Source organism: Emydura macquarii, unplaced genomic scaffold (assembly GCF_026122565.2).
Source record: "Emydura macquarii macquarii isolate MOO-44397 ecotype Brisbane River unplaced genomic scaffold, CSIRO-AGI_Emac_v2 contig_2401, whole genome shotgun sequence".
Lineage (NCBI taxonomy): Eukaryota > Metazoa > Chordata > Testudines > Chelidae > Emydura > Emydura macquarii.
The window spans coordinates 31,707-43,428 of record NW_027132538.1 but is presented as its reverse complement, the minus strand read 5'-3'; the positions used below and the strand labels follow the sequence as shown (position 1 = coordinate 43,428).

The following is an 11,722-nucleotide window of genomic DNA, read 5'->3' as shown; positions in this document are numbered from 1 at the left end:
TCTAATGGTTAGAGCGGTGGAGGGGCTGGGAGTCCAGACCCCTGGGTTCTAGCTTCTTCTTCCTTTGTCTGTGCTGTTCTTTTAAACTGACGGTCACTAGGGAACGGATGGTGCCGCACTCGGCCCAAAGGGGTGCTCTGATATTGGTTGGGGTCTGTGTAGTGTCTGGCATAATGGGGGACCATATACAAATAACGGCAGCAGATTTTCCAGCCTCCCTCATTGATTTAGAAGCAAAACCAATATCCCTGAGTCGTCTTTGCTAACGTTCAAGTCTGAGCGACTCACGGACTTGCACGGGTTTAACAAAACTGAGTTTAACCCACTTCTGTCATTCGAGTGCTTCAGCTCTGAATGTGGCTATCCTGATATTGATTTCCACCTGGCCTATAGTGTCAAACACTTCCCAGGAGCCAGCTAGCCCCAGAGACCCTACGTTCAGTCCCTACGAGTGTCTGCAGGTTGGGATTGCGTGGGGTTAAAGCCAACCATGCAGCCTGGCATTTCCTAAGTCCTACATCCCTCTAATGGACAGAGACCTTCCCATTCCACCTCCATCCATCCCTGCCCAGTTTATCCCCATTCGGTCATGTGCCAGCCCTGTCCTTCAGCTTCACTAGTTCTTCCTTGCCCTTCTCTCCCCTCCACCCTGCTGTCTTTACACCAAATGTTGAGTTTTGGTTTCATCCACCTAAGTTCAGATTCATTCCGAGTTGGTCTGAAAAGTTTTTCCACGGGAAATTTCGACTTTTCCCTGAAAACCCCAAAAGGAATTTGTTTTCCTGTTCACGTTTTATCAATTTTTTAAAAAGACATCTGGAGAGAGTGAGAAAACAAACAGAACACAGTATACATGAACCTTTCATACTGTATAAACTTCCCGTATATATTAAGTATTTGCTACCTCACCTTAGCTAGGCTTGAAATATTTAATTATCTCTAATATGAATGGTTAGAATATCAATCCCTTACTGTATTCCACAATTTGCTAACCAAACTTCCTTAGAAAAATCCAACAAAAGAAAATGTATATAAGTCAGATAAAGACTAGAAGGAAAATTCAGAGGCGGGAGATAGAGACGGGGAGAGGAAGGAAGCCCATGCATTTGATCGGATCATTCAGCTACTTCCAGGAGTGGAGGATACCCCAGGGAGGAGTATCACCAGGGGGCGCAGGCTGAGGTTGGGGAATTGGCAGCTCAGTCCCAGTCTGTCTTGTGGAGATGATGAGGCCCTTCATGTGAACCTGATTCCCCTCCAGGTGAGATCGTCGGGGGAAGGGAAGCCCGGCCCCACTCCAGGCCCTACATGGCCTATCTGATAATACGACACAGAGAGAAGATCTTCAGCTGCGGAGGGTTCCTGGTGTCGGAGAACTTCGTGCTGACGGCCGCTCACTGCAATGGAGAGTAAGCGTCTCTGCATGGGGGGCAGGTTGGGCGTTAGCAGGCGATGGGGAGCCGGGAGCTCTGGCACCGTCGTAGGTCATGGGGAAAAAGAAGATCAGGGTCCGGGGGCTCTGAGCTGGGGAGCCGGGCACAGACCCCGTCTGGATCTAGCCGGGGGGTCCCCGGAGTGCAGGGAGCTGAGACCCAGGGGCCGGAAGGACACGGGGCAGCAAAGGCGCTCAGGGGAACAGCACAGGGGGCGGGGGCAGACACCGGCTGGGACCCCAACGCCATGGGGTGGGGCTCTGTGCTGCAGCTGGCGCCCCCTAGAGGGGAAAGGGCCCTTGTGTCCCCTTCCCACCCCCACAACCAGCCAGTGCCCTGCCCTGGGGCCGGTTTGCAGCTGGCATGCGTGCAGTGGGGTGAGGGTTTTCAGGCCGGGAGCTGAGTCCGAGATCTCGGCCTGAGAACTCCAGGCTGCCCCGTCCCCCCATATCACTGTCCCTGCGCCCCTCCCCCAGCTCCTCTCCCTGCCCCTAAGGCCCCACATGTTGCTTTTGGCTCTCACAGCAAGATCACAGTGCATCTGGGAACCCACAACATTAGCAAACAGGAACGGAGCCGACAGGAGATCCCCGCACGCGCCAAGATCCCCCACCCGCAGTATGACAAAGAAACTTTTAACAATGACATCATGTTGCTGCAGGTACCGCCCCCATCCCATCACCCTGCCCTCTGTGACCTCACAGTGCTGCAGGCCCCGCCCACATCCCTGCACATCCAGTGAGGCCGCAGTCATGACTCTGCCTTTCTCTGGGGTGAGGTGTTTGTCTCTGGGTCCTTGAGTGCTACCCTCATTTTGTTCATCCTTCCTGTGTCGCAGCTGGACAGGAGAGTGACTCTGAACACATGGGTGAAAACCATCCCCCTGCCCCGCGCCAATGAGAGAGTACAGCCAGGGGCCGTCTGCAGCACCGCTGGCTGGGGCAGGATTTTGTCATGGTTGGCATGGACCCCAGACACGCTGCGGGAGGTGGACATGGAGGTGCTGGAGGATGATGCGTGTCAGACATATCGTCACTATAACGCCTCCACGATGCTGTGTGCGGGGGATCCAAGGAAGGGCAAAGACTCTGCAGAGGTGAATCTTCCCCTGGCTTCAAGTGACCTTGATAAATAATCATTATCAGTGAGGTGATCAGGCCCCGCTGCGCTCAGTGCTGTATTAATGAATGGGAAAATAACTGTTCTCACAGGGGAAGGCAGAGACCTCCTCGAGGGGTGGAGGGATCTGGGGGGGCAGTGACCAGCTGACCTGAGGTGGGGTCCCAAGCAGGTTCAGGGGGACATTGAGGGAGTGACACTGAGACCAGCTGCACCGGGGGGGTGTCACTGAGCTGGTCCGGCCGCGGGAAACGACTCATGGGGCTGTAATTCATCTGTGGCTTGTTCTGTTTCGCAGGGCGACTCTGGGGGCCCCCTGGTGTGCAAGAGAACAGTCCAGGGCATCGTCTCTTGGGGGCCTCCCACCCCTCCTGGGGTGTACACAAGAGTCTCCACCTTTGTCCCCTGGATTGAGAAGATGATGAAGAAGCTGCAGCCCTGAGCCCTGCTGGGAATCGCTGCAGGGGCCGGAGCTGCGCCACTTCTGTCCTTAGGCGAGGCCCGGCTGTGGTGCCTGCTTTGCAGAGGGGCTGAGCCCCCCAGGCCGAGCCTCCCCCCAGCTATCGCTTCGTTCAGGCAGTGCCCAACCCATGAGCCTCAAGGCAGGGAGCCTAGGGGAGTTAGGAGCCGGGTTCAAGGCCAGCTCCCATCAGCTCCCTTGGAAATCCCAGCCCTCAGCCTGTCCCTTCGCTTTGTGACCCGCAATGAATAAAAATGAAGTTAAAAAAAAAAGTGAGACTCCGAGAATGAGCGACCGACCCGAGCCGTGAATCCAGTGCAGCCGCTGCATCCGCTGGACACAGGGGGAATCGGCTCCATAGACAAAGGCTGGGCTGGTGTGTAATGCAGGTCGGCCTCTTCCCATGTCCCATCCCCCCATCTTATCTATCTGTCTGTCTATCCATCCCCATACACATCTATCTCTCTATATCTCTATCCTGGATGCCTGGGTCCCATTCCCCAGCCCGGTTTCTCCTTTTAGCGGCTGTGAGGACAATTGGGGATGCGCACCCTGACTGCCATCCCGGACGCCTGGGTCCCATCTTATGTCCCAGTCTCTGCCCTCAGGGGATGGGAGCTCTGGGAGGCCCTTATGCGTGAGTGTCTGGCACTGCCTTCCCAGACACGTGGTTTCCAGTCTCCGTAAAGCTTTCCCTTTACACTATCTGCACATGACCTTCTGCCTGACTCCCTTCCTCAGATTTAAAGAGGGAAGATACAATCTCCCCCCACCTTTCTCCCCCCCTCATCCCACAGGTGAGGGTTCACAAATGGCAGTACTGTCTCAGCCGCAGCCACCTGCCATCAAGGTGAGCTGGGCACTGGGTGTGATGAACATGGGAATTTTGGTCACATTTTTATGATGCCTGTGCAGTGCTTCAATTTCCCCACTGTGCTTTGCTTTTCTGGGCAGGGCGGTTCAAGGGTCACAAAGCTGCTCTTGGAGTAAACCAGAGGCAGGGGCCTGTCCCCACCTGCGGGGTGGTAAAAGGTCTGGCTGAACCAAACCCAGGTTGGCGGAGGAGCTGAAATTTCAATGGACATGTCAGCCGCTCAGGAGGGGAAACGGCGGCAAGTGGCGCGGGGGGACAATGGGCCGGATGTGATAGAGGCCGGGGGTGAACGCGACCCCGGATCTAAAAACTTTACCAGGAAAAAGCCCGTTCAAATCCCTTCAGCTTCTGGGCCCGGGTGAGGTTCGCAGACGCTACTCCCCAGGGCTGGGCTGGATTCCCCATCCTTTCTCTGACAACTCAGCCCTAGTTCAAACCGGGATTAACTCGGGGCCGGGGCAGGCAGGGGTCTCTGTTACCAGCTGCAGAGCTCAACAAATGGAGCAGGGCATGGAGACGCAAGAATTGCCTCTGTCTGTATCGGCCCCACAGCCACTGGATTTGGGGATGGGTGTAATTCCAGCATTGTGGGTGTTACAGCCCCAAGCCTGTAACCAGAGACCCACCCTGCCCTGGGTGGGCCCAGTGCCTGCCCCAGACCACGTGGGTGAGGAGGGAATTGAGGGCTGGAGACCTTTGTATCAGATCTGTACAGACTGCAGAGGATACGAGATGGGAAGTGAAATTAGCAAGCAGTTGTGGAGGGGCTGGGGGGGTCGTAGGGTCTGGGGCTGCCTGAGGGAGGGGCTGTGAGTTGGGGGGCAGCAGTGTTGCCTAGTAGCCAGAGCACAGGTCTGCATCACAGGATGCCTGAGTCCTGTTCCCAGCTCTGCTGCTGGGTGACTGACAACTCATATCCTGTCTCTGCGCCTAAATTTCCCCAACTGGGGATAATGATCCCGTCCGCCTTGGTAAAGTGCTTCGAGATTTGCTGAAGGGAAGAGCCTGGGACCAGATCCTCAAAGTTATTTCAACTCCCGGTGAGGTCAAGGGGAGTTAGGCACCTAAACACCTCTGACGATCTGGGCCTATTTGTTTTTATTTAGCCTTAATGTTCTTTATGGCTCAACCCAACTTCCCTTCTTCCTGCCCCACCGCCCCATTATTCTCACCCAGCCCTGCATCATTCACACACGCAACATCCAATCCACAGGCCAGGGAGGGAAAAGGCAGGGTGAATTCTCCAAAGAACACATATTTTACTCAGTATCAACATAATAAATAATTAACAGTTAAATACTTGTGGGGTGGGGAGAGAAAAAAAGAAAAGAAAATCCTGAAAACAAATAAAAATTGGGCCCAGCTCAAAATGCACAAAAAAAGCCATTCTAAATTTCAATTTTTTCACACAATCATTTCGATGTGCGAGTGTCAGGGGCTGTTCAATTTGCCTAGCTACGCTTCATGGTGATAGGTTGGCTGTCTAAACCACATGGTCCCATTCTTCTCTCTGGTTGGGTGAAGACAAGACCCAAACAGAGAGACCTGGGGACAGAAGTGAGGCAGACGCAGAGTATAAATCTGGGCAGACACGGCATGGAAGCACAGGAACGTGGCCTTGAGAGACAGCTAAGAGAAGAGGCCTTTGAGCACAGAATCTTGGCTGGAAAGGCAGGCTCGGGACTGCGAACAGAGGAGCTCTCTGCTGCTGTTTGATTCTGACTTTGTAGATTCCTGGTAAATAAACCAGATCACATCAAAGGAAATTCCAGACTCTATCGTCAATATGTGCTCCCATCCAGAACAGCGGCAGAGCTTCGAACATTGATGAGCCACTGGGGGTCACAACAGAAGAGAAGAAAATTTCAAACATCGCTGGGGCATTTCTAGCCGCAAGGCCATTTCTGGGCTGAGCCCTTCGTAGCATTTCTCTAACAGCAGAAAAAAAATACTCGGCTCTAAAGGCCCTCAGTGGTTCCACACAGGCACAGAGCCCGGTATGGCCAAGCTGGCCCGTTAAAGGGGAGCGTCTCCTTTAACTCAGTTTCTGCAGAGTTTCATTGATCCAGGGGATGAATTTTGGAGATTCTCGTGTATACGCTGGGCGGGGCGCCCGGCCGGATCTCCGTTGGAGATGATGTCCTGGACCACCCCGTCGCACACCAGTGGCCCGCCGGAATCGCCCTGCCAATAAAGAGAATAACATCAGTGACCGACATTACCCAGCCCAGCCTGTCCCCAGAGAGCTCAGATTGCATGGGAGATGGCTGATGTCTGCTACCGAAGGCCCAGCTCTTGCCATCTAACAGACCCCTCATGGAAATGGGTAGGCAGAAGAGAAATCCACAGCTCGGAAGAAGGATGTGCCCGTGGAAAAGGCAGTATCCACAAATTGTAGTTTTCCACAGAAAAAATTTGCTTTTGATATTCCCAACAAGTTTCCATTTTTGCATCGGGAAAATCAAAATTCTGGGTCAGTTCCTCCCAAATCAGAATATTTCTTTTTTTCATTTAAATGACCTAAAACATTTAGTGTGGAATCAGTTTAATAAAATGTTCAACTGCTTTTACCTTTCAATGCTTTGATTTATGAGAGTTGTAGTTCAGGTCTTCAGTATCTCCTGAGGGCTGGGCTCCCTTGAGGACTACATCTCCCACAATGCAACCCGGGCTGGCCTATGCCTGAGCTGTCCGGGTCTTCATGAGAATCACATTGTGGGAGACATAGTCCAGGATGGGACAACATAAGGGAACATAGAGGCTTGGACTACAGCTCCCAGAAGGCAAAGCGCGGTTAAGGAACTGCAGTTTAATGTCCCAATTATTTGAAATGAAGCATTTTGGGTGAGCTTAAGAAACCAGAATCTAGAGTCCTAGAAATGTCATTCTGGACAGGACCTCAAGAGGGCACCTAGTGTAACCCCCTGCACTGAGGCTGGAAAGAATAAACCTAGACCATCCCTGACAGGTGTTTATCCAACCTGGTCTTACAAACCTCCAGCGATGGAGATGCCACAACAACCCTAGTTATCCTGCAACTCTCCTTAGAGTTAGAAAGATTTTCACAAGACACAACCACAATCTCTCCGGCTGCAGCTGAAGCCCACTTCTTCTTGTCCTAGCTTCTCTGGACACGGAGAACATTTCATCACTCTCTTTATAACAGCCCTGAACATATTTGAAGAAGTCATCGTGTCCCTGCTTCCAGCCTCATCTTCTCTAGCCTAAACACGCACAGTTCTTGCAGCCTTTCCTCCTGGGTCAGGTTTTCTAAACCTCTGATCATTTTTTTGCTGTTGGTGTTTCTCTCCTTTGGACTCTCTCCAATTTGTGGGCATGGAAGGAAACGTTCTAATCTCTGTTATCTCAGCACTTTTCCTTGCAGCGAAAAATGTCGAAATGAAGCATTTTGACATTTGTGAGTCAAGCCTGCTTTTCGGAATTTTCCACTCTGCCGAAAATTTTGAAATCTCAGCTTTTCTTCGAAAGCCAAGGGGGGAACATTGCCATTTCCCATGGGACAGGAAGGCTGTGACACCTCTTCAACTCCAGCGCAATCCTGACCTATGGATGCCAGAGGTGAAGCTCTGACCAATGTCAGTGGGGCCAGGATTTTGCCCAAGGTTCTGTCTATTGGGTAGCCTCATGCTTGAGTTCTCCAATAGACCCCCCTCATGATGTGGAAAAGCAGAGATGCTCAGAAAATACAGTGGGGGGCGGGGAGGGCAGGAAATGGGGTGATTTGTCATAAATATTTTCCCTGGAACATTTTGTTAAAAAAAATCAAAGCCCCAAAATGTCTCATCATGGAGCATCATGGGAGTTGTGTTTCAGGTGCCCCGTGGCCTAATGGGAACACAGGACTGGAAGAGCCCTACTGGGTCATCGAGTGCAGTTCCGGCCATCACGGGCAGTCCTGCCGTATCATCCCATCCATAAATATGAAGCTCCATCAATTGCTCCCCACCAGCTGCTTCCTTGGAGGTTGCTCCAGGTCCTCCCACCTCTGATAGACAGAAACCTTCTCCTCATCTCTGGCCACCATTGATCCCTGCCCACTTTATCCCCGTTTGGATTGTCCTTTAGCTCCAATAGCTTCTCTCTCTCCCTGGTGTTTCCTCCCCCCAGAGTATTTCTACAGCAACCAGACCTCGGTCAGCCTGTATTTTGGGCTGAACAAGTCCAGCTCTTTCTTCAGGCTGGCTCTCCGTTCCCCTGAGCGTCCCACCAGCCCTTCTCAGCACGGGCACCAGCTGGGATCCTTCTTTCTGGCACAGAGCTACCCAGAAATGTGTATCAGATTCCAGCTGTGCTCTGCCCAGAGCCTTCAACACTGGCATTAAAACCTCCCTTCTGCCTGCTGGAGGCACCTCGTCTGCTCCATCCTCGGGTTGCATTGGCCTTGCACCCGGCCACAGTCCACACCCATCCTGCATCGACCGACACGCCCAGGTCTCTCTCCTCCTGCAGCGCTTCCAGGAGATGTGCCCCCTGGCTCAGATCAACCATTTCCTTGTTACTTGTGATAAATTTCACCCCATTTCCATCAGAGCCTTGCACCAGAGACATCCCTGGCTGGGCTGCATCTCCCATGATGCACCATGCTTCCCGTCCCGCAGCAGTGCAGCATGGGAAAGGCACAGTGTGTGGTTTCCATCAGCTCAGATGGCGGCAGGCCAGCAGTTCTGGGCAGGGGACAGTTACCTCAAACGCTGCTTTCTTGGTGTTGGTGTTGCCGGCGCACAGCATGGTGCTGACGTTGTAATGTCAGTACCGGTCCCTGCACAGCCCATCCAGCCACCTCCTGCTCCGCCTCCTGCAGCCTGTCGGTGGTGGTGTTCATGCCGGTCTGACCCCATCCGACCACGCTGCACTCGGAGCCCAGCCTGACGTGGTGATCGGCCTCCGGCAGGGGGACGGGTCCCACCCACTCACTCAGCTCCGCGCCGTGTGACAGCTGCCATGGGTGAGAGACAGAGAGAAATAATGGATCCTGATCAGGACGAGGGTCAGCACCACCAGGCCAGAGCATGGACGTGTGTCCAGGGCATGATTGTGAGGTCACTGGGGTCGGGGGGATGGGATGGGGCGGTGCCTGCAGTTGTGTGAGGTCACTGGGGGCAGAGTGATGGGATGGGGGCAGTACCTTGATCAGCATGATGTCATTGTCCATGTTCTCGTTTTTGAAGTCGGGGTGCTGGACCCAGCGTCGGTCCCGGATCCGTTTCCAGTTCTGTCATGGATTTTTAATGTCCCAGACTCCCAGGTGGACAAAGATGCTGCTGGAAAAGCCAAAGGGGGAATACGGCAGCGTCAGTCCCCATTGGACGGCAGGAGTGACCATCACAAGCCCTTGGGCACACACCCCAGCCCTGAGCTGATGAAAGTGGGGGGAAGGATGCACACCTCTAGTGCCCATACCTTTCCCATCTCCATCTCCTCTGTCCGTGACCCCCCACTCCACCCACACCTCGGCTTGAGCTGCCCCACAGCTGTTGCTCTTCCAGGGGTGCAAAGAAGTTGGGTCCCTGAGCAACGCAGCTGGGCCAGTAAATCACCCGACCATCTCTCTTGGGAAGGGCTGACATGGACTATCCGGTTGACCTGTAGTTTTGCCGGTCTGTCCTCTATCCACACGAGAAGTGCTTCGCTGGTGGGATATCACTATGGCCTCACGGACAAAGCCTGCCAGAGCAGACCTGGCACTCGTTTGAGGAATCCCAGATAAGCTGGAGTTGGGCTCTGATCCCCCCAGAATAGAAACTGGGACGTTTAACTAAACTCTTCAACCTACCGTTGTGCGACTGATTAACACAGAGACCATCTTACGCACCTACATATGGATGGACTTCCTCCTTCTCCCCTAACCCGAACCCTAACCCTAACTCCTCCTCCTCCTCTAGTTGGCTAAAGAAACCCCAAAAGGCTGAGCAAGGAGCCGTTCTCCTCTGCAGGGTGACCCATTGTCCAGTTCTGGGTCTGCGAAGTGATGGCCCAGGGAACACACCCGAGAGGAAGCCAGGTTTCCATTGAGTGAAGTGACTCGAGGACAGGGTTTGTCCTTATCGGACCGAATACACACGTTGGCTGGGATTTTCACCCTGCGGGGAGGTCTAATCTGGTGGGTTTGGGCTTTTAAATCTATCCGGAACCCAGGCAAATTGGTAATTTTCACATCCCAAACACGCGTCTAGTCTTTGGGCAACAACATGCTGGCCCCGATCCCACCCCAGGCTGGGGCACTGGCTGGGGACGGCGCGTTTCTTACCCCAGGTTGCAGTTACAATGAGCCGCGGACACCACCACGTCCTCCTGGATGAGGAACCCGCCGCAGCTTCCCGCCAACCCGATTTGCACGTAGGCCATGTAGGGCCTGGCATTGGGTGGGGATTCCTGGCCCCCGATGACCCGAGCTGGAGAAAGAAGGGGAGGGTGTCAAAAGGGAGGCTGGATCAACTTTTTGTTTCAAATTTACATTTTGGGTTGAAAACGCTGCTAATTAAAGAAAATAAGGGTGAAAAGCACCTGAACAGGACCCAAAATGAAATCCAAAATGGAAAGAAAATGTGTTTCAGGACAAAGAAAACACCCCAAAGCAAGTGAAACATGGAAACCTTTTGGCTTGGTATCAAAGTATTTTTAGGGTTTTCCCTTGGGCGAGAAAGGAATCCTTTTTGGGAGGAACCCAGTTCCACCCCCTCACCCCCCTTGGATTTTACGCTTTGGCCGCTGAACCAGAAAGTCAGTGGTTCGCTCGGCCGTGCTCCCAGTGTCAGCCCCCCAGAGGCCAGGAAACCAACCCCTCACTCATCAGCTCTACTCACCAATGAGAGCCCTCAGGGACAGGAGAAAAACTGCGGCAAGTGGGAGGAAGGCTGTGGAGATCAGAAGCTGTAGCTGCATCCTTGGTGCAAACCCAGGTGCTGGGGATGGTGGATCTGTGTCTGCCCAGGGGTTTATATAGAGCGGGCGGCGGGGAGGGGACCCTGGGAAGAGGTGACCCAGGAAGTGGAGGTTCATGTACCCAGCTCTCAAGGAATTCCCCATCAGCGATGTGTCAAGGGTGGAGATTCACCACCTGGAGATGGAGAAACTCCCCTGCCCTGGAGCGTTGGTTGCCCCAGGTGAATCCCCCTCCCTGTCACACACTGGGGCCTCCTTTCCAGCTGGATTTTGTCAGGCCTCAGTTTTCCCCCACTGGATCTTGCTCTGCCTGTCTTTGCTGGATGGAAGAGCCCCCCACAATCCGACTTTGCCTCCCCGTGACAGTCTTTGTCCTCCATGCACCAGGCACTTCCCCATTGACTTGTGGAGAAGCTGAACAAACCGAGTGCTTCCTTTATCTCACTGGCAGGTGTTTTCCCCAGCCCGCAAATTGTTTGCTAGCCTCGTCCTGGCCCCTCCCCAGTTTGCCGTCACCTCTTTTAAAGTGCACACCCCAGAGCTGGGCAGGGGATCTCAGTATCCTCAGGGAAATACCATGCCCAGTCCCAGCTCACCATGGCCCTGTTCAAGCGGCCAGGGATGGCACTAGACTCTTGTGCCGCAGCGACGCACGTCAGGTCAAAATAAAGTTTGGCTGGAGAATTTCACCCCAGTGGGGATGGGAGAGAAGCTGCTTTAGGAAGGATCTTGGTTCTTTAGTCTTTACTTCTGGGGGTCCTGGGGACACCGAAGGCAGCATTAAAATCCCTCCGCAACCTCTGTCTCCAAGAGAAACCGTGGGGGCAGGCCTTAAATTTTCTTCAGCCCCCAAAGGCCAACTGGGGTCTCAGCAGCAGTACAAATCTAGCTGCTTAGTAAGAGATCTTCTGAGTGTTGCAGTGGATTGGCCAC

General features: G+C 53.5%; 1 protein-coding gene and 1 pseudogene across 1 annotated transcript; one reads left to right on the top strand and one right to left on the bottom strand.

The window, feature by feature from the left end:
- Positions 1 to 1,231: 1,231 nt before the first annotated feature.
- Positions 1,232 to 2,994, top strand: LOC137161880 (duodenase-1-like; the record flags this gene model as incomplete). Its single annotated transcript, XM_067561393.1, has 4 exons — positions 1,232 to 1,409; positions 1,959 to 2,094; positions 2,272 to 2,529; positions 2,851 to 2,994. Coding segments are annotated over 4 exons (716 nt in total), but the record flags the coding sequence as incomplete, so codon positions are not given.
- Positions 2,995 to 5,921: 2,927 nt separating this feature from the next.
- On the bottom strand, positions 5,922 to 10,771 carry LOC137161881 (mast cell protease 1A-like; annotated as a pseudogene).
- Between the last annotated feature and the right edge of the window lie 951 nt (positions 10,772 to 11,722).